A 22,839-nucleotide genomic window follows, 5' to 3' on the forward strand; every position below is an offset into this window, starting at 1 on the left:
TTGTCTGAGCTGTGGTTGGGCTTCGCGGGAAACTTGAATAATTCGAGACAAAATCTAATTTTAGCGAATTTTCTTTAATTTCTTTGAGGTTTCTACGACAGAACTCGAAAAATTTCGGGTTTTAATGTTTACACATTTTATTTAAAATTGAATAATCAACTGCGGGACTCCTCGAAAATCACATGCTCATTTAAATTTTGAAGTTCAAACCTCAAAAAACGCGCAAAAACCAAATTCAGCTAGGATATCAAATTTATGATTGAAATCTATATTTTGATGCGGTGTTTCTGAAGTTTTCGCGATAAAATCCGAATAATAATTCCACGTACCGTATATTCTCTATCTAATTTCCAGGTCATTTTTTAATGCAGCACTATTAGAGACTGTCGTACTACTGGAGACTGCAGCATTAATTTTCGAACGGCTACTGTCAATTATAGATCACTAGTATTTAGTCACAAAAGCTAATTTTTTAAGCAGAAATTCATAAAAATGTTTTCAATATTGCGAACTTTTGTAACAAAAAGACCCAGTAATTCAATTACTTTCGTAAATTATCAAAAAATCATCAAAAATATACAAAAAAATACCAAAAAATATTGAAACTTTCAAGTGACTCTTTCAATAGAAAATGGGGTGCAGCACTAATAGAGACTGCTGCACTATTTTTCGGACCCTTTTTGAATGCAGCACTATTAGAGACTGCAGTATTTACTACTGGAGATGCAGCACTAATAGAGAATATACGGTATATACGTAATATATTCTTGCAGAAAAAAGTACGATTATCAATGAAAAATAGCTGATAAGAGGCTTTTGTTTGAACTAACAGACGGAACGACTCCGGTTTAGTTCAAAAAATTCTAAAAACACGTTGTGTCAGGCTGTCTCATTGCGGTTTGATCTACGAAAAATGCGGGAATATTTTTCCAGAAAAATTGTGACGTCAGCACGCTCTTAACCATGCGAAACGAGATGAGATGTCTGCGTCTCTTTTCCCGCATTTTTCGAAGATCAAAACGAATGGGACTTTCTGACTCCACGTGTAAAAAGGGGTTACGACGGACCCTGGCCTAGAAATTAGGCGTGAAAATTCTCGGGCACTGGATGTAGTGAACGCCCGCGATGAAAAATTGGGGGAAAATTAGGCTTTCTTTGCGAGAAAGATTAATTAAAAATGTTTTCCTTTGTCGAAAATAATTTTTAAAAAACACACCACGTGTATTCAGCTCGACCAACGCCTCGAAAATTTTCAAAAAAGGCGGGAAAAATTAGTTGAATTCGCCAAGAGGAATTTCACCGCAGCGCGTGCAAAAATTTCAGCATTTGCGCGTGACGGTGTTTGCACAAATTACACCGAATGGTCGAGCTGAAAACACGTGCACACTTTTAAATAAAACTAGAAAATAAATCCCAGGCCTGCAAATATTGCACACAAAACCGTAATCCCCTTCGCGCTAAACAACACGCGCAACGATGCTCCGCTTGGGGACAAGGAAAAATTAATTTAACTCGGGATTTTCATTAAAAAATTAGGTTTTTAGTTAATTTTTCGATGTTTTCACTGCGAAAAAGTGTTAAAATAACGATTTTTCAACCTATTTTCAATTAATCCGTGCAAAAAATCGTGTATTTCTCGAGTTTTGAAAGAAATTTATGAAAATCGGCATTTTTAATAATGGTTTTTCAAATAAAAATATAATTTTTCGGTGCAGAAAAGTCGTTGCTCGTACAGTTTTTTTAAAGCATTTTCACATCAAAATCCTCCATTTTTCCAGTAAATCGATATGGAGTGCGACGAGACAAAGCTGAGCGACGGCGCAAGCGGCTGGGTGCCGAGTATCCCGACAGATATCGATTCAAAAGACACACCGTTGCTCGATATATCTTCTCAGGCGATTTGGGCGCTTTCCAGTTGTAAAAGCGGTAAATTTTCCGACTTTCAAGGGAGAAAAGTGTAGAAAAATCGAAATTACTTCTTAAAAATCTCGTAAAAATCGAATTCTTTCAGGATTCGGCATCGACGAGCTCCTATCCGACAGTGTTGAGAAATATTGGCAAAGCGATGGCCCGCAGCCGCACACGATTCTTCTAGAATTCCAGAAAAAGACCGACGTGGCTATGATGATGTTCTATTTGGATTTTAAAAACGACGAGTCTTATACACCGTCAAAGTTAGCATTTTTGGCTTTTTCAAACGAAAAAATACAATGAAACACTGAATATCTAGTTTTTTTCTCAATTTTTGCCTAAAAAACGGCGATTTTTCACTAGCTTTTCAATTAAAATTTGAACAAAAAGTTTTTTAAAGGAAAAACATGAATTTCTAGCTTTTTCAGAGGTTTTCTATTAAAAAATAGAGATTTTTGTGATATCTGACTGAAAAATTACCAAACTGTCGATTTTTTTAAACTATTTTTCACTTAAAATCTGCAATTTTTTTTTTCGAGGAAACATGTGAATTTCAAGCTTTTTCAGAGATTTTCTATGAAAAAGGTTCGTGCCGAGACCCATGTGCTTTTAAACTTCAGAATTTTCCCAATTTTGAAATTAAAAAGAGAATGAAAATTGATTTTCATGGAAAAATGCGTTTTTGGCCCAAAACCTCCAAAAAGTACAAATATAGGTCGACTTTCAACTGTTTTAGATCAATTTTTTTGCAGAATTCAAGTAAAAATGGGTTCATCTCACCAGGATATATTTTTCCGTCAAACACAAACATTCAACGAGCCCCAGGGATGGACATTTATCGATTTACGCGACAAAAATGGGAAACCGAATCGCGTTTTTTGGCTTCAAGTACAAGTTATTCAGAATCATCAAAATGGGAGAGATACTCATATAAGGTAGAGGAATTGAGAATTTCAGAACGAAAATTGCCGAAAAAATGAAATTTTAGCGAATTTGAGTCGGAAATTTCGAAATTTGATTGATTTTAAGCAAATTTCCAACTAAAATCTTGAAAATTTGATCTTTTTAGATAAATTTTTTTTTAATTTTGTGCTTTTCAAAAAACCTCAAAAAACAATTAAAAATTGAAGTAAAATTAATTTTTCAACAATTTTTGAAAGGCCGAATTTTTGATTGAAAATTTTCACAATTTGTCCATTTTGTGGTGGGGCTTATTCCGAAAAATCGTTGTTTTTTTTTTCAAAAAAGTTATAAAAACTTTAAAATTGCCATGTAAAATATGTTTATTCTCAGACCTCGTAGGCACGAAGCAGGCGTAGGTCGCCTCGCAATAAATTTGAAAATCTCAAGAAAAATCAATAAATTTGTGATTAATCAAAAAAATTTAATTTCCTGGTCCCAGCACGAATGCTATTTTTCGAAAAAAAAAAAGAGGCGAGCCTAATATAGACCACGCCCACAAAATGGGCAAAAGTTTGATTTTTCAAAAAATCGAAACAAAAATTTTTCCAATTTTGTGAGATTTTAAAATTTCCGGTTTTTGGAAAATCGAAAAAAAATTTCTCGTTTTTTAATTTTCAAAAAAAATTGTGCCTAAAATTCAAAAAAAAAATCAATACTTTCTCAAAATTTCCAGAAAACAGTCCATTTTCCAGGCACGTTCGAGTCCTTGGACCCCAGCGATCTCGTGTCTCCACAACGAATCGAATATTCACCGGAGAACCACACGGACCGATTCCCGATAAAAATATCACTAATTTCGACGACGAGGATTTTGCCAATTTTATCGATCACTCACTTGTTCACTTATCACTTCGTTAAATTTACCTCCAGTGATTCCAGATAATGAGCCAGTTTTGCATTGAAATTTAGTGCCAAAATATAGAAAATCGCATGATTTAACATAAAATAGCGTTTCGAATTGAAACAATGGAAAAAAAGTGCTATGATGATTTTTTAACACTTTTAATTGTTCCAATTTGAAGTAAAATCTATTTTCAGATAAATCAACTGATTTTCTATATTCTGCCACTAAAGCTTAAAAACTTGCCCTGCTGTCCTAACCTTCAAATTGTTCCCTGCAAATTTTATTATTCTTGTTTCATATTTTTGCGATTGCTTCGCGAGACCCAAACTCACACATTTACCTGTAAAATATAATCGAATAATTATTTATATATTTTCTGTAAATTTCCTTAGTATACTATAAATTTTCTGATCTCTCTTCAAAAATCGCTAGAAAAAATAAACAAATGTCGGTTTAAAAATTCCTGGTAATTTACCTTCTATAGAAAATTTTTCGAAAAAAAAACCGAAGAAATTCAGATGGAAATTCCCGATCCCGAACTGCCGGGAATACCGATTGATCCGCAAGATTTGGAGATTCTAGACACGCCCACACGGTTTTACGAGAAGCTTTTAGTGCGTTTTTCGTGTCGGGACCCGGAAATTTGACATTTTTGGCGCGCGGCTTGTTAGACTCCAAACCTTTTCAAAGATTTTTTTTTCGAATTAAATAACATTCGTGCTTGGGCCCGGAAATTGAATTTTTGATTTGAAAACAATTTTTTTTGAGTCCAAAATTTTCAAAGTTTGTCCATTTTTGGCGCGTGGCCTAGTAGGATCCGCCCCTTCTAAATTTTTTTTGAGCAAGTTTTCTGAAGCATTGATTTCAAAAATTTTTTTTGGAAATTTCTGGTTTATTTTTCCGGTTTTTTTCCGAGTTGCTGTTTAAGTTTGGAGAAATTCCAGAATTTGTCAATTTTTGGGGCGTGGCTTTTTCAGTAAGCACAGTTTTTTTTTTTTGAAAAATTGAAATTTTCGCGGTGCGGTTCAAGAAAAACCACAAAAACTCAATGATTTTTTAACGAAAATTTCAAATTTCTTGCAAGACCTACTGCAATTTCGATTTTTAGAAACTTTTTGAAAAAAATCCGAATTTTCTGATTTAGCCCCGCCCCAAAAATGGAAAGATTTCCGAAAATTCGAACCAAAAGTTCGCAAAAACTTGAATTTCTCTCACACAGATTGACGCGCTAATTTGAATTTTTCCAAAAATAAGCCCCGCCCCAAAAATGGACAAATTTTAAAAATTTTGAACCAAATAAATTCAATTTTTTTTCGCTTTTTTCCGTTTTCGAACAAAAAATTCTAAAAATATATGGTTCTAGGCGGGGCTCAGGCACCCATCTACCTACTTAAAAATGCGTTAAATTTCAGGAATTAACTGCATCAACCGAACGGCGTCTCGCATTGTGTAGTCTGTATTTGGGCGAAGGAGATCTCGAAAAAAATCTGATCGCTGCGATCCGAGAAAGATCCGAAAAATCCGAGATTGAAGTGACGATTCTGTTGGATTTTTTGCGCGGAACACGGACCAATTCAAGCGGCGAAAGTAGTGTAACAGTGCTGAAACCTATTTCGGAAAAGTCAAAAGTTGGTTTTTTTTGCAAAAAAAAATCGATAAATCGATAAAAACCGACAATTTTGAGAATTTTCATTTCAAATTTGAGTCCCACATGCGCCTTTAAATATGGTGTACTGTAGTTTTAGCTCGAATGTTGAATTTCAAAAATTGAGAATAAAGAAATGTCGTGACGAGACCCACAAATGTTTTGAAAAAAATTTTCAATTTCAAAAAAATGTAAAAAATTGGGAATTTCCCTCCAAAAGTTAAATTGGTTTAGTCACAAACTTTGAAATTTTGAAATAAAATTTTTTTCGGCTAAAAATAAGTATTTTTTAAAAACTATTTTGAAGAAAAAAAGTTAGGTCTCGCCACGATGTATCTTGTATATGTGTATCTAAATTGCCATGTCGTGACGAGACCCTCTCATATTTTACACTGCAACTTTTTCCTCACGAGGGACGAGGAAAAGTGGTTTCTAGGCCATGGCCGAGGGGCCGACAAGTTTCATCGGCCATTTATCTTGCTTTGTTTTCCGCCTGTTTTCTTTCGTTTTTCACAGCTTTTTCCCATTTTTTCTTATTAAAACTGATAAATAAATATTTTTGCAGATGCCAAAACGATTTTCAAGTAAAAAAATCATGTATTCAGTGGGCAAGCAGCGGTGAAAGTGGGCATTGTAATATGATGGATTACGGGAATACAAAACCTAAACTTTTTCTGAAACATGATACATATGATGCTTAAATGCTGAGACTACCTGATTTTCATAACGAGACCGCTGAAAAAGTTTTGAGGTTTTCAAAATTCAACTTTTTGTGCGAAAATCTCGACTTTTTCACCGAAAAAGTTGAATTTTGGAAACCTCAAAACTTTTTCAGCGGTCTTGATATGAAAATCAGGTAGCTTCAGCATCTAAGCAGCATATGTATCATGTTAAAGAAAAAGTTTAGGTTTTGTATTCCTGTAATCCATCATATTACATTGCCCACTTTCACCGCTGCTTGCCCACTGAATACATAATTTTTTCACTTGGAAATTGTTTTAGCATCTGCAAAAAATATTTATTTATCAGTTTTATTAAGAAAAAACGAAAAAAATCAGTGAAAAACGAAAGAAGACAGGCGGAAAACAATACAAGATAAATGGCCGCTGAAACTTATCGGCCCCTCGGCCATGGCCTAGAAATCACTTTTCCTCGTCCCTCGTGAGGAAAAAGTTGCAGTGATTTTGCTCAAATAAAAAAATCCCCCAAAAACCGATAATTTCACCATTTATCAGATATATCTCTTCCACACACCGGAGCTTAGTGGCTTAGTAAAACGAGTTCTTCCACAGCGAGCCGACGAGATTATCGGTCTCCAGCACATGAAATTATACATTTTTGATGACAATGTATTGATTAGTGGGTTAGTTTTTTGTTTGCATGGGTCAGACTACAAACTACAAAAAGCCTAATTTCAGAGCAAATTTGTCGGATTCTTATTTTACTAATCGAACGGATCGATATTTTCTATTCAGAAATTGCAAACCATTGGCAGATTTCTTCCACGAAATTATCAATGTTGTTGGTGAGTTGGCGATTGCGCTCCACCGCACACACTGTTCAATGGGGCTCGCTTGAACTGATAATTTTTTCTAAAAAATTACAAAAATTGTTTTAATTTGCCTTCAAAAAACCATCAGTTAATTAAAATTTTCTAAGCAAAAAATTATATACTTTCTAAAAAAATTGAATTTCCCGCGAAAATAATTTTTTCTGAGAAAATTTGAATTTTTCACCAAAATATTTTTTTCAACATTTTTTACCACAAAATGAGGCGGGGCCTCGGTATACACGCTCAAAAAATCAAAAAATACTTGTAAATTTGACTACCAGCTATTTTTTTTTCGAAAAAAAAATCGAAAAGTAGGCCAGTTTTCGAAAAATTCTCGACAAAAATTCCGAAAAATGGGGCGGAGACCTGTGCGGTATTCGGCATTCGGCATATGCCGATGCCGGTTTTTGGAGCCCGTCATATGCCGTTATGCCGATTTGAAAATTCACGGCATATGCCGAAAATGCCGTTATGCCGAAAAATCCCGAATGCCGCACAAGTCTGGGCGGGACTTCAAAAACCACGCCCACAACAGAGAACAAAAATTTGGAGTGATGGTTTGCAATTCCCTCGCGCACTTTTTCTTGTTTTTTTTCAAAAAGATGAAAAAGCGCTCTACTGTACACGTTTTTTTTCGAATATTTTCATTAAAAATCCAATTTTCAGCCGACTCGAGCTTCATTGTCGAAAATGAGCAACTGGTGCCGAGCCCAAAATGTGATGTGCACCCATATTTAGGTAATCTGAAAGGATGGGTAACCTGAAATTTTTCCAAAAAAATTTTTTTTAAGGCTCCGCTCATCTCTACCGAGAAATGCTCAAAACACGTGTGAATCGAGTTATCGAAAAATACAAAGAATCGCGAAAAACGTCGTCGAATTGCATGTCTGCTGACACGTGGATTTACCCCGTTTTACAAATGGGGCTTTTGGGAATTCATCAGGAGTTTGAATTTTTGCAAAAACTTTTCTCACTGAAAAATCCGGAGCTCAAAATGACGATGGCTTCGGGATATTTCAATTTTATTCGAGATTATGAGGAATCGATTCTGAAAGAAGGAGATTATCATTTGGATATTCTTACAGCTTCTCCTTTTGTAAGATTTTTTTTGAGGGAAAAATATCTGAAATAAGTTCAAAAATTTCAAAATTGAATTTTTTCGAAATTTTTGTAGGAAATTTTGGTTAAAAAAAGTTTTCTCGAGAAATTTGAATTTCCCGCCAAATTTTTTCTGTGAAAATTTGATTTTCCCCTCAAACATGTTTTCTCATAAAATTTGAATTTCCCGTCAAAATGTTTCTGAGGAAGTTTGATTTTCTCATCAAAATTTTTCAAAATTTCCAGGCGAACGGATTCTTCGAATCAAATGGCTTCTCGAAATATATTCCACCACTATATTCCAACATTTCTGATCAATTTCTTCGAAAACGAGAAATCAACGGCCGATTGAATGTAAAAATGTTCGAATATCGAAGAGAAGAATGGACATTTCATGCAAAAGGTCTTTGGGCAGAACATAATAATCAATTAATGACATTAATTGGCTCATCAAATTACGGTTATCGATCGGTTCATCGAGATCTTGAAGCTCAAGTGATGGTTGTTACAAGAAATCCGACACTTATCGATCGATTGAAAGATGAGAAAAATCTATTATTCGAATATTCATCGATACTTGACATGGCTGCACTTCAACAACCGGAACATCATATTCCACCATTAGTTCGAGTTATTTCACGTCTTATTCGGAGTTTTTTGTAGACGTTTTCCAATTTTTTATAGCGGAATAATAAGGTTTTTGACTTTAATAAATCTTTGTAGATTTCAGTTTTTTTGAAATGCAACATTTTGCCGAATTAGGCCATTTGACAATTTTTGGTCGTGTCACGGCGCGGTTTGCAGTAGAAAACTAAATGTATTTTGATTTGTTTTTTCGAAATATCCGAAAAACAACAAAAAAATCTGTTTTTTGTTGAAAAAAATGTTGCGAATTTCAGAAAACGGCACTTTTCCGATTTCTGCCCCCTAGGGCTGTTATGAGGGACGTCCCCTATTGGGGGGCGGGGACGATCATTTGTCCCCCCATGGGGGACGGGGGCTCGTCCCCGTCCCCACGTCGGGGGACGGGGAGCGCCCCTTGTCCCCGATGGAACGAAAAGTCGTCCCCTTTTAATTTTTGATTTATTTTAGATTTTCACTTCATTTATTACCGGTACAGAGAGTGTAGATAGTTAGAGAGTGCCAGACATCCGGGACCCAATGGAGCGGGGCGCGCGGAAGAGACGATTAGTGTCGATTTACGAAATTTTCCTCGTTGTCATCATTTCGTAAATCGACACAAATCGTCTCTTCCGCTTGGGTCCCGGATGTCTGGCACTCTAACTATCTACACTCTCTGTACCGATAATAAAATATTTTTACGTGAATCTCGTTTCCACTAAGATGTGCGGGTGGATACCGTGGATATTCCACACAAAAAACGTGTCGCTTTAATAATTATGAAGCAAAATACAAACGCACATTCTTCACATTGGGTAAAGGGGGCGCGCTCCCCCTTTACCCGGGCGCCCCTTTTCGGGGGGGGGGGGGGGGCGTATTACGGGAGGTTTTTTGAAAAATAATTTTTGAAATTTGTCAACTGTCGACAGCTGTCGTTCAATTAATGTTTTTTTTTCAAATCTCCATACAAAAATGTTCATAGTAAATTCTTTATCAATATTGGGGTCCCTCACAAAGTTCAAGTTTTCTTCTCACTCTTCACGGCCGCCTTCGATTTTTTCTTAAGACCTTCATTTGCATCAAAATACATTCGACAAATTTGAGTCACATAAGCATCATCATGTGCGTTTGCCTGCAAATGTTAACAAAGTACCAGGCGGATGCCAAGCTTTCACGTCTTCATGTCTACGTAGAAAATGCAGTCATGAAGTAGGCACGCAGACAGACAGGCAAGTACATAATCAGGCAATAAATGGGCAAGTAGGCAAAGCAGGCATGAAATAGGCGCTTAGGCACGTGGGTAGGCAGGTATGAGACATAGGCAAACATGCAGGCAGGTATGAAAAGCGAGAAAAGGCAGGTGAGCATGATGAAGGCACATAGGCAGGTAGGCAAGGAAGCTCCTAGACAGGTACAAAATAGATGTGCGCAAAGTAGGCATGTGCAAAGAAACTAAGCTCGTCGCCAGGCATGAGGTAAGCGCATAGGCTTGCAAGTAGGCGAGTAAACACGCGGGCATCGAATAGGCAATTAGGCAGGTATTTTTGTGCTCCATTTGGAAACACACTTACTGGATAGAAAAGAGTGAGAGTCGTGTAAAATGCAAATGCCAAATAAATTGGATCCGGTGCAGCACATTTTCTCTTTGATCTCGTTTGTTCAATCAGACTCCGATAATTGATTTCTCCAGTTTCACTTGTATTGATCGCTTGGAAGAGGCTCTCGATGACTGAAAAATGCTCAGAAATTTCGGATATGTTCTCGATTTTCAGTGAATTTTTCCTGAGAAAAAGCTAAAAACTCACGAACAAACGCTGCCGATCGTCCACCACCAGTATTGCATACGACAAAAACCGGTCTCTCGCTGTCTGTCACTAGTTTCAACAAATACCTAATCTCCTCGGCATCTTTCGGTCCCATATGCTCCGGCCATCCGGTATACTGGTAATGAGTCACCTCTTGAGTACGCTTCTTTCTGGAAAAAAGTTTGTTGCAGGCTACCTTTTATGCCTGCATGGAAAAAAATAGTAGGCGGACAGGCGTGAGGAAGGTTAGAATATTGATGAGAAAAATTGAAAACAATCATTTCAAAAAGCAAAGAATTGACCGGTTATTATTAAAAAATAAAAATTTTTATCCGGACAATCCGATGCAGATGTGAGTGCCTGCCTACCGGCGTGCCACCGCGCCTATTTCATGCCTGCGTGCCTATACTTACCCAAATGTTAGCAACAATTGTCTAGTCTTCAACAAAGGCTTCGAGATACTCTTCGTGCAAGTGATTGTTAAGTCCGCCAAAATTAGTTTTTCGTCGAGTTCAGTGGGAAAGTACCTATCACAGTTCACCTTATTAGCTCCAATAAAGTGATCTGAAAAATAAATGGATTAAAAACGGAGGGTGGCTTGATAGACAGGCAGGCAGGACTACTGCCCTGTGTAGGCCGTCTTGTAGACAAGCAGACAGGAGTGGGTCACCATGTAGGCAGACGGGAGGGTGTAGGTTGTCTAGTGGGCAGGCAGGCGTAGGCTGCTGCCAAGCAGATATAGGCTCACCTATTTCCGCGAAATCGCACAACATCACAATTGTGCTTGGTTTATTCAGCTTCACTGACTCCCAAAATGCGGCAATCGCCAAAATATCGGAGCTTTTCTTATCAACAGGCAACTGCGGAGCAGGCATCAACACAAACTTCAAGCCGTTATCCAATTCAACAACATGTGATGATTCTCCCTGGCTGAAAATGAAGATTTTTTGGTAGGTACCCATAATTTTGCCTACCTGTCTACCTATGTGCGCTTGAGTTAAAGGTTAAACCTAAGCCTATGCCTAAACCTGAGCCTAAGCTGAAGCCTAAGCTTAAGGTTAAGTGTAAGCGTAAGCGTAAACCTAAGCAATATGTAGAGGCGAAAGGTAGGCAGGCAGGCGTAACAGTCTTACCCATTCTTTTTCGAAGACTCATATGACACCGGATCACATTGACAGTGATTACCTCCCTGTAAGCCGCAAAACTGGGCAAAATCGTCTCCCGTAATTTCTAGGTTATTTGGAACATTCTCAAATACTGAAGTACAATTTCTTTTTCTAGTAACGAAATCCGAAATTTGCGTGTTGAATGTCTTGAGGAAGTTTGAAAAACGTGTCTCATTCACATCCACACGACTGATCATCTGATTTGGCGGGTACAGTTTCTCTTTTTCTTCCGAGTCGAGTATTTTGTAGCCGTTCGGGGTTAAGCAAAAGTAAGCAATTATTGCACAAATTATGACAATGACGATCAGAGCCAAAATTACATATTGTCCGTGTGTTCTGGGATTTTGGAAATTTTTAGTGAAGCTTCTAGGCTTTAGCTTATGCTTAGGCATAGGCTTAGGCTTCGGCTTAGGATTAGGCCTAAACACAGGAGCATATAGGTTGGCAGGCAGGCAAAATTAGAGGTACCCGCCAAATATCTAGAAGCTTCACTAAAAAAAAAACGTTTTGAATTTAGCATGAAAACAATTTTGAAAAAGTAAAATGTTTTCTTATCTCAATTTTTTCCTTGATTTTATATTGTAATTAAAAATAATAATTTGAATTTTCAGCTCGATTTAGATAGAGTTGTGCTAGATTTCAAGAAGAAATTGAGAATTTTCGTAAAAAATATTTTTAACGCGAAAAAATTTTTAAAGCTTTAATCCAAATTGTTCAAAAAAGTTTGGAGTAAAAAATTTGGAATTTTTTTGATTTTCACCCGAAAACCTTTCTTTAGAATGTCTGCCTCTTGCCTCCATCCGCGCCTTATGCTCAATCCGCGCCTTATGATTTTTCTCCGGGAACTTGAGACGATTTGGTTGTTGGGAGAAGAAGTGCGGAATGTGGAGCGTTTGTTGAGAAAAGATAAAATTTGGAATTTTTTTGATTTTCACCCGAAAACCTTTCTTTAGAATGTCTGCCTCTTGCCTCAATCCGCCTTATGATTTTTCTCCGGGAACTTGAGACGATTTGGTTGTTGGGAGAAGAAGTGCGGAATGTGGAGCGTTTGTTGAGAAAAGATAGATTTTCTACTATTTCTCAATTATTCAATACTATCGAACGACTTGATGTCCAGTCTTTGAATGTTCTTGTCGAGGAGGCGAAGGTTATTGGTAAGTGTATGCGTGGCTTTCCGATGAATTACCAACGGCACGGAAAGCCTGAGTGTACCCTTTCGATTTCATCTTCGGAAAGTGTGCTAAGCGTAGGCGCGTTAAGCTAATTTTTCCTGGTAAATCCGCAATTCTTGAAGATCGAACCAATAGGGAACACTGTGGCACCACGTGCAACTTCAGGGGTAGGCGGCAAACACAACGGAAATTTATCGATTTGCCCAATTTGCCAGAAATTTCGGTTTCCGAAATTTTGTCGATGCATTAAGGGTTTGATAATAAAATCGAGTTTGGGAATTAGCGTTTTTCAAAAATTGTCGAATACCTTCAGAATTTTGGTTTCCGAAAGTTTGTCTAAAAATGCAGGGGTAGGCGGCAACTGCCGTTTGGCATATTTATTTTTGGCGAATTCACCAAATTCCCGTGAAACATGCGTGAACTTTCTTCTCGTTTCTTAATTAGTTTTTCATCAAATTGATAAAAATGAGAAAATTATAAATTTGTAAATTCACTTCAAAATGCAGGCGGGCAGGTTTCAGTCAAGCCCTGAAACCGCGCCTGTCTACCATGGAAGCCCTACTTTCAAATAAGATCAACTCACTGTGGTGGTGGACCATTCTTTTCAGAATTTCCAAGATCTGGCGGTGGGAGAATTGCAGTCGGCAGAGGCTTGAATAAATTTGAAAAAAACAAGTCAAGAGCAGCAAGAGCCTTTTTCGGTTCATCAAGTCTGTTTTGAAAACTTGAAAACTCCAGTCCACCATCATCCAAGCTCTTCAGAGCATCCTGAACTTCACCGAGCGACTTCTTATTGCCAACATCCTTCACAAGTTCTACCAGTTTTTCCAACGATTTTTCCAAGCCCATAAGACCACCAAGATTAGCCCAATCAACCTTCTTAGCTTCCGTGAAAACATAACCATAGTCTACAAATTTTGTGGAATCAGACTTTTTAATTCCACTCTTCCATGCATCTAGCTGAACAAACATCACATCCAAAGATGCTCCAAGCGCCACCAGCTTCTCCAGATTATCCTTATCGTCCTGTGCCAAAGTGGCTCCACTCGCTGCCAACTCTCGTTGCACAATTTGTGCATGGTTCTTGATAATATCCACATTTGCTCTTTCTCGGAGCACGTCCTCCAGTCGAGCAATTTCTTGTGCCGCTGGGCCAATGGAATTAGTGTGTTCAGCGGCGTTTGGAAACTGGGATGTTTTATCCGAAGCAAATTTGCGGCGCTTGCTAAAGTACAGCGCCAGAGATTTCAGACCACTATTGAGGCTTGAAACTGAGATCAGAGCATCTTCGACGGCAGTGACTATCGGCGGGAATTTTTGATCTGCTCGGAACGAATTCAAATCTGACAGGTTCTTTTGAATTTTGTCCAATTCTTTGTTGGATTGAAGACAGCTCAGTACGTCGAGAAATTGAGCAATATCAGATCGAGAGTCATTGATTTTTTCAATAGCACGTTTTTCTAGTGTTTTCAAAAGATTCGGATTCAAGAAAGTAGCGTTTGCCGTCATTCTACTCATGGTCAGCGACAAGCCGGTCATTTTTTTCACTCCATTAAAGCATGGCTCAGCGGTTGTCCAATTGCTATTGTTCATATCCTTGCAAACAGTGAGCACTTCTGCGTGTCCTGATTTGCTTTCAACAAGTTGATTCATCACACTTTTCAATATCGATTTCGATTGTTCCAATTCGGTGTCAATGTTCGATGCAATTTTAGATAGTTCCTCCAGATTCGTGAAGTCGGGGGCGGTAGTTAGAGTAGATTTGGCGCATTGGGCTGAAAGTTTATTTTTATTTTCGTTTTTTTGAGTTTGAACTTTTGTGGACAACCGACAGATTGGCTCAAACTAAAAGGACTCTAAAATATACAAATTTTGGAACTCAAATCAATTTCGCAAATATTACTTTTTTCTACGGAGCTTTGATCAGGGTGGGGTGGCAAACGATTTTTTTCCAGCAAACGGTAAATCGGCAAACCGGCATTTTGCCGATTTTCCAAAATGGCCGAAAATTTTTGAATCCCTCCCTCTAAACACTTCCGGCAAATTGTTATCCAGCAAACTACAATTCGGCAAATTGCCTGAATTAAAAATTTCCGCCCAATCGGCAAATTGCAGTAACTGCAAATTTCCGATAAATTTGGAGAAACCGGCAAATCGCCGAAAATTTTTGGTAACTGGAAAAAATTTCAAAAGGCACTGTACCCGTGCTTCCGTTTTTTAAAAAATGCTTCTAAACAGTTCCGGCATATTGATATCCGGCAAACGGCAAATCAGCAGTTTGGCTAAAATAAAAATATCCGGCGAATCAGCAAATTGCTGGAATTAAAAAGTTCCTCCAAATCGGCAAAACCGGGAATTTGGTGAATTCGCCAAAAATAAATATGCCAAACGGCAGTTGCCGCCTACCCCTGCATTTTTAGACAAACTTTCGGAAACCAAAATTCTGAAGGTATTCGACAATTTTTGAAAAACGCTAATTCCCAAACTCGATTTTATTATCAAACACTTAATGCATCGACAAAATTTCGGAAACCGAAATTTCTGGCAAATTGGGCAAATCGATAAATTTCCGTTGTGTTTGCCGCCTACCCCTGAAGTTGCACGTGGTGCCACAGTGTTCCCTATTGGTTCGATCTTCAAGAATTGCGGATTTACCAGGAAAAATTAGCTTAACGCGCCTACGCTTAGCACACTTTCCGAAGATGAAATCGAAAGGGTACACTCAGGCTTTCCGTGCCGTTGGTAATTCATCGGAAAGCCACGCATACACTTACCAATAACCTTCGCCTCATCGACAAGAACATTCAAAGACTGGATATCAAGTCGTTCGATAGTATTGAATAATTGAGAAATAGTAGAAAATCTATCTTTTCTCAACAAACGCTCCACATTCCGCACTTCTTCTCCCAACAACCAAATCGTCTCAAGTTCCCGGAGAAAAATCATGTGATCAGTAGTTTCTCGGGCCCAAGCGTCGGTTGCCAATTGAGAGTTTAGTGCTCCAATATCAATTGCTCCATTCGGTAGACCAACTGTGTACTTCTTGGTTCGCAGGGACTGCCCGATGGATTCGATGGTTTGAAGATGGATCTTCGATTCTTGATTTGGAAATGCATTCCGGATAGATGCCATGTGTTCTTCTAGCTTTCTTAGTCCCCGATTGATGTCTACAATCTTGAAGGATGAAATAAAGTTCATCACATCACGAACTTTTGGCCATAATACAAAGAAAGAAGCAGCAGAATTATTGTTTTTGAAGCCATGCAACGTAATCTTCGGATTCTCCACTATGTTCAAAAAATCTTGGGATTTTTTCAACAAATCGTTTAACGCAGAATGGGATTTGGGAATATCGGTGAAACTAGTGAACGCTTCAATCTCTGTGTACGAGTTGCTCCATACTGATAGCTTTTCGGAAAGGGTTGTAACTGATGAAAAACTGTCTGTAATGTCTTTCATGTCTGCCTTGAAATTAGTCTCGTCTGGCCACTTCTTGAGATCTCCAATATCATGAGCCACGTGGACAACACTTTTGACAGTTGTGAAGAATTGATCTGCCTCAACATCGTCGCCGATATTCGATTGTAGTTCTATAAAGGTATAGTTTTTGGGGGCAAAAAACGAAAGTGGTTCAAAATTTTGGAACAAAATGCCTATTTTTAGATAGCTAAAATCTAAAATTTTGCAATGCTGACAAGTTGTGAAAATTTGAAATTTTAACAGAAAATAGGCTTTTTCCTAAACTTTGAATCACCTTACTTTTTTTTTGAAATTTTCGAAACTTTTCGGTTATTTCCAAAAAAAAGCCGCAAATACTCTATCAGGGGTAGGCGGGAATTGCAGTTCGGCAAATGTATTTTCTGCAAATTCGGCAAATCGGGATGTGTACAATTTTGTCGTCTCTGGCAGTTTACCGACTTGCCCATTTACCGAAAATTTTAATTCCGGCAAATTGTCCATACTCTATTACTACCATAGGCCCTTATATAATCTTTTTCCGCCCACCCCTGTACTCTATTACCACCTAATCTGTTACTACAGTGGATTTTTTGAAACCAAAATTTCAGCTTTTGAATTTTATATTCGTAGTGAAAAGATATTCGTAGTGAAAAGTTGAAACCTGGAAAACATAGTTGCATAATTGCATCGTAATATGTAAAAATAGGTCTTCCATGGTAGATAGGCGCGGTTTCAGGGCCTGCCTGGAACCTGCCTGCCCTATGTGAACGAGTAGACTGTAGTTTTAAAAAACAAAAAAAGGTATTTGCCTAACAAAAAACATACTCAAATATTTGAATGTTTGCAACCAAACCTTTAAGCGCTATCAGTTTAGATTCCAGCGAACTGTAGTCAATTGCATTCAGTTGATCCATTGAGAAATCGTATTTGAACAAATCCAAAGTTAAATTCATTGATGGAATGGTTCCTTTTGTCAATTCTTGTTGTAGGTACATTGCATTGATCAATCGTGAGGCGAATTGTAATCGCTCAACGGCAGTTATCAAGTTGTCATCTGCAACTTTTATGAATGATTTTTTTAAAAAGTTATTTGTTGTCATTTTTCTTTTATTAATTATTACGTATATTATACGTATCATGCGAGTTTAGCTTTCCAACCCCCCGCGAACTCTTTTTACTTTTTTTTTTTTTAACTTTTGTCTTTTTTGTCCTTTCTTGGCTATTTTTTTTATGAGAATTGACCCGAATTTGACTTTTTTCGGATTTTTAGGAATTTCTAGGAATTTTTCTTTTTTGTCAAAGCGAGCTAACGCTCGCCACTGACGCCAAGCCTAACATAAGACTTAACCTAAGTCTTAGCCTAAGCCTTACAAGGAAAGTCTTTGAAGGGGCCTGTAGATTTGGGTTTCTCATGTTGATATTCCGATAGAAGAGTGTTAGTTTTGATCTCTCCAAAAAATTTAGCTGCCCAAGCCAAGTTTCAGCAAAGTAATGACATTTTGAAATTTCAGTTAAAAACACCATTGAAATACACTGTCTTACAGTGCTATCCACACAAATATCAGCTTGCGTGAACACCGAAAATGTGACGCCCACCACAATAGGCTGAAGACAGTGGATTTCAATGGTGTTTTTAACTGAAATTTCAAAATGTCATAACTTTGCTGAAACTTGACTTGGGCAGCTAAATTGTTTGGAGAGATCAAAACTAACACTCTTCTATCGGAATATCAACATGAGAACCCCAAATCTACGGGCCGCTTTAAAGACTTCCCTTGTTAGCCTAAGCCTATGCAAGACACGCAAAATATACATTAACATATATATACAACAAATACAACGTAAAAATTGTTTTTCTGTAATTCGACTGACAAACCTTTAGCTTCACGTTTGGAACGTGGATCTAATGACATCACATTAAAGAAACTGGATTCTTCTGGAACAAAATATATTGAAATTAAAGCTCTGAAACAGTCAAGAAACCTTCGAAAGTATCCGAATTGACAACACGATTAACCGTTATAATTATCAAAACGATTATTATTTTGATTCCTGGAAGACAGAAGAAATTCGGAACGAAAATAAAAATCAACCTACTCATTGCAAAGTATTATGAAACTTCCCTTTGATCGACGGTTTTTGAATCAATTAATGATTGGAAGTGTGAATTCTGAGAGAAGGAGTGTTGGAATTTTTATTTATTTTATAACGAAAAGGTCACGGTTTCTGTAATTTTAATTTCTATGAAAGTTTTAGGGACTCACAGAATGTCAAACACTAGATGGCCGAAGAAAATTTGACATAAGCAGCGAAATTTGACCTTTCAAAAAAAAATTAATATTACGTGAAATCTTTTTTTTTCCAATGGAATTGAATTTTTGGCTGATACATGAGGGAATGTGTTTCAAGCTGTAATTTCAGTAAAACTGTACAAGAAAAAACGTTCAATATTTTTACCTTTGCTTATAACTCCTCTACAAAATTTTTTCGGACAAAAAAATAAAACAAGCATGGAGATTACAGGTGAATTTCGAATCCTCATCTTCATTTTTCAGACTGAAAATCCAAGAAAAGTAGCCCGAACTTTTTTCTGAAAAAGTTCCTATATACTCATCAAACATTCATAAACAGTATTTAAACAAAAAATCCCGAGATAACACTTTTGTCTTCAAGATATTCAGGTTGAAAACTAATGTCCTGAAACTTGGATTTTGGGTCCTTAAGAAGATAAAACAGATAATTAGCTTTTACGTTAATACCCGCAATCATTTGCAAATTAGAGCAAAATTAAATTGAAACTTTTTTTTGGATTTAAACATTTTTTGGAGCCGAAATACAAGTTTCAGGACACTAGTTTTCAACCTGAATATCTTGAAGACAAAAGTGTTATCTTGGGATTTTTTGTTTAAATACTGTTTATGAATGTTTGATGAGTATTTAGGAACTTTTTCAGAAAAAAGTTCGGGCTACTTTTCTCGGAATTTCAGTCTGAAAATGTATGATTTTTTAATTCAAAATTTGAGGGAATGTCGTTCATTGTGGCTCGAGGTCAATGGATAAATGGCTAAGACTAAAACATCATTGATCGAAGAATGATTTTTTATTCATAAAAACTATATATTTGACCTGAAATCATTGTTTTTTGTCACTATAACCCATTGGAATGAGCTGTAGAAATTAATTAAATTTAGAAATGATTTTACCGATACGTGGCAATGTTTAATACATTAGTTTTCTGGCCGAAGATTTGTATGTTTTCCCGAGAAAGTGAAGCGACAGCTTAAAAGCGCATCGCCTTTAGTGAGAGGCAGGTCTCGACGCGACGACATCTTTCCTCGCGCGCAGCGGCGAGATTTCGTCATTCTACGTGTTGGTAAAGAAAAAGGACGTGATTTTATCGATTTGCATCGATTTTTTTTGGATTTTTCTTTGTTTTTATTGTATTTTTATCGAATTTTTAGTAGTTTTAAGGTTTTTTATCGATTTTCCTTGATTCCGTTGCGTTTTTAAGCGTTTTTCTCGTTCGTAATGATAAAAAGGGGGTTATTTCTCCGTTTTCCAAGAGTTATCTGCGCGTATGCCAGATTTTGCAGGAGGAATCATCAAAATTCTCAGTTTTTGGCATGTAATCCTTACGAAGAGTACTTTCTGAGGCTCAATGGCTTTTTCCCCCGCTGTTAGGTGCTTCAGTAAGTGTTCTACTCCTTTCAGGGGTTCCTTCTCTCGTCTAGGAGATTAAATATGTTCGCATTTGTTTCTTCCCTCTCTCTTACGCGCTCTTTCCAGCATTGTTAGTTTATCCACGCTCTTTTCCTCTGTAATTTTTCGTTTATCACTTTCTCTAATTTTTCGGTTTCCGGTTCGTGCACTCGCGCACCCTCTCCCTATTTTACTCTATCTCTCACTATCTCTCACATCTATCTCTATCTCTCACAAGCTATTTTGGTATTTTGCGCGTTAAGAAGTCATGTTTTGATGGACCGTGTCCAAAGGAAGAATATTTTCGTCGAGTGAAAGGTATGTAACTTCGTGTGAAGTCGACTCCATGAGTCTTGTGAATATTCCGATAACGTTTTATCGAGATGTATTATCGGGCGGCCCGAATTTTATGTATGTTTTTCATTGTGGTTACCATGTAACGGGAGTTCACATCGCAGAAAGAGCAATTCTTTATCGCGAAAGTACGATTTCAGGCCCCGGAAGGCTTTCTTATCAGTTTAATGCGACATCTTTCGTCGGGTGAGATATATTGTCTTGCGTTTCTATCGCATTTCATTGGACCGGTCGAGCCAGGTCTGAGTGTTTATGAGTACGAGTCGACTCCGTGAGTCTCAATGATTTTCCGTTTTCAGGCGGTTTTCAAGGTTTCCCGTTCTTGGTTTCTGCTTCATCTTCTACTACCGTTTTAAGTAGGATTGGCTCAAGTCTACGGAAGAGTAGAGCAAGCCTACGAAGAAGGTCTTCGAAAGAGTAGCGCAAGTTTACGGAGGATTCACGCAGGTCTACGGAAGAGTGGAGCAGGTATACGTTAGAGTGGCACTAGACCATACTGGGAGTCCGATTTCCAATTGGATTCTCGAAAAACCTTGTACCTGCACAAATAACCAGACGAGCCGATATATCTACCTTACCGAGCTCCGGGTTAATCGTCGTCAAGTATTTCAGGATGAAGCGTATAAGGCGATGATTTTCTTTAGCTATGCCGCGCGTTTTGCAATTGCATAGCTGTGTATTCCGTGTAGACTTTATCGCTCACTTGTTCGATTTTCAGGACATCCGGTTCGACCTTTTTTCTTTCTCCCGCTATCGACGACGCAGATCACGTATGAGTTGCTTTTATATACGGCGATCGATTGGTCCGGTATACGTAAAATTAGCTCTATATTTTATCGCTTTCGTTGCTCACGCGATTCCCAGGTATTTTAATGTCGAATCATATTCCGTCACCTACCACTACGTAGGAGATATGCAGGGCTATGTGAGAATAACTCAGGTTTCGTAAGAGTTTCTCAAGACTAGGGAGGATATTCGCAGGTTGTTGAGTAATTTGTTTTTCCAATTAGCTATTCTCCTTGTCAGGACTTATTCAGGTGTGAGTCGAAGTAGCCCGAGACGTTTGGCCCTAGTATGGATACTTCACGACAGTTTCAGACAGATTGTGGTCCGCCTTTAATGGGAATTATTTCTACTGCACAGGTTCATAGCTGACTTAGCCGAATGAGCCCCTTCGACGTCGCAATTTGGCGGTTAGCACACTTCCAGGAAGACATAGACGAATCACAGTTTCAGAATTCCTATACACTTCAGTAACTACGGAGTAAGGCGATCAGTTCCTTGCCGCATTTATATGTTCATCTTAACTTTATTTTATATTAGCTCACGGCTTTCATTGGAAACTACAGATAACTGAGCCAAATGCTTCGCCTTTTTGTCACTTTTTCCCAGTTCACTCAAGCCCAGAGTAGATGTAGTTTGAGGTTATCTACTTCTCGTTTCCATGTGCGGATACTAGCAGAGTTTCTCCTGTTATAACTGAGAGTCATTTCACACACAATACGGTTTATCTGTCGGCAGTTTCTTCTCACAAGGTTTTCGCTATAGATGAATATCTGGTATAGGGGTGAAGAATCTGTAATTATTAAACGCCTCAAGCTTATAGCCGTGACTGACAGTTATAGCCCCCGGCTTTGCTGGTTCTACCCTATACCACACAAAACCCAAACCAATAAACCCATAATACTATATAATTCGTGTTGTCTTATTAGAGCGTAACTTGATCAGGGAAAACGAATTCTCGGGGAGCGAAGCGATCCGAGAATTGTATGTTTTCCCGAGAAAGTGAAGCGACAGCTTAAAGGCGCATCGCCTTTAGTGAGAGGCAGGTCTCGACGCGACGACATCTTTCCTCGCGCGCAGCGGCGAGATTTCGTCATTCTACGTGTTGGTTTCCCCCCTCCCGCCCCACACACATATTATTCCAAAGTGCGAGACACATATGCTATGATTTCCCTTCCGGAGAAAAATCGAATTATTATGAAAATATTAAGTTTAAACCGTAAGTCGTTTATTTTCAGGAGGTGAGTTTTATTTTTCCTTCATTGTCGCCTGAGTGGGCAGTCGGTGTCTATCTGCAACATTCGCAGCTCGACCCTTGTGCTTGTTTTGGCGGTAGCAGGAAACTTATGGGTTTTTTCACAGTTTCGGGAGAGATATTTACAGGCTCTGGTTCAGGGAACCAGATTCAGAGTTTAATAATGATATATCTTTACAGGAAAATTGTGGTTAGAGTTTCATGGCAGCTTCAGATCCCCTGATGATCAACAGTTCAATCCACGGAAACACGGACGAAATGAGTGGTCCACCGAGCAACAATGTGGAACGAGACGATTCCAGGTTTTCCATGCCCCCTAACATCGATGATGGTCTTATGGTAAAGTTCTTCCAATCAAGCGGTGTTCGTGTTTTGGATAAACTTCTTCGATAAGTAATACTTGACTAAAAAATATCGAGAATTAAAGTCACAATTAAAATTTACAAAATATTTTGTTCCAGATTATGAATTTTCGAAGATTAGACTATTCACGGCCACGTAGCGTTTGACAT

General features: G+C 37.9%; 3 protein-coding genes across 4 annotated transcripts; 2 read left to right on the forward strand and 1 right to left on the reverse strand.

The window, feature by feature from the left end:
- The first annotated feature begins 1,776 nt into the window (after positions 1-1,776).
- On the forward strand, positions 1,777-4,176 carry Y48G1C.12 (Anaphase-promoting complex subunit 10). The gene is made up of 4 exons (NM_001026606.4): positions 1,777-1,926; positions 2,012-2,174; positions 2,664-2,846; positions 3,567-4,176. Exons 1-4 carry the CDS (start codon positions 1,788-1,790, stop codon positions 3,730-3,732), a joined length of 651 nt encoding a protein of 216 aa, NP_001021777.1. The 5' UTR covers positions 1,777-1,787; the 3' UTR covers positions 3,733-4,176.
- A 60-nt stretch (positions 4,177-4,236) lies between these two features.
- Positions 4,237-8,742, forward strand: pgs-1 (CDP-diacylglycerol--glycerol-3-phosphate 3-phosphatidyltransferase; the record flags this gene model as incomplete). Of its 2 annotated transcripts, NM_058265.6 has the most annotated exons (7): positions 4,237-4,332; positions 5,131-5,346; positions 6,599-6,726; positions 6,782-6,888; positions 7,582-7,653; positions 7,707-8,011; positions 8,260-8,742. In NM_058265.6, 7 exons carry the CDS (start codon positions 4,237-4,239, stop codon positions 8,674-8,676), a joined length of 1,341 nt encoding a protein of 446 aa, NP_490666.2. The 2 variants fall into 2 exon arrangements, with proteins under 2 accessions (NP_490666.2, NP_001364825.1); NM_001377579.2 differs by lacking the exons at positions 4,237-4,332; positions 5,131-5,346 and having other exon boundaries at positions 6,686-6,726; positions 8,260-8,676.
- Positions 8,743-9,608: 866 nt separating this feature from the next.
- Positions 9,609-18,382, reverse strand: Y48G1C.5 (Tyrosine-protein phosphatase domain-containing protein). Its single transcript, NM_058267.6, has 12 exons — positions 18,334-18,382; positions 18,220-18,288; positions 18,113-18,172; positions 17,090-17,290; positions 15,552-16,367; positions 13,361-14,552; positions 11,573-11,941; positions 11,188-11,369; positions 10,853-11,003; positions 10,440-10,609; positions 10,206-10,363; positions 9,609-9,766 (listed from the first exon to the last, which is right to left on the reverse strand). The coding sequence occupies exons 1-12, from the start codon at positions 18,335-18,337 to the stop codon at positions 9,653-9,655; spliced, it is 3,486 nt and encodes a 1,161-aa protein (NP_490668.4). The 5' UTR covers positions 18,338-18,382; the 3' UTR covers positions 9,609-9,652.
- Positions 18,383-22,839: the final 4,457 nt, after the last annotated feature.

This window comes from Caenorhabditis elegans, chromosome I (genome assembly GCF_000002985.6).
Source record: "Caenorhabditis elegans chromosome I".
Lineage (NCBI taxonomy): Eukaryota > Metazoa > Nematoda > Chromadorea > Rhabditida > Rhabditidae > Caenorhabditis > Caenorhabditis elegans.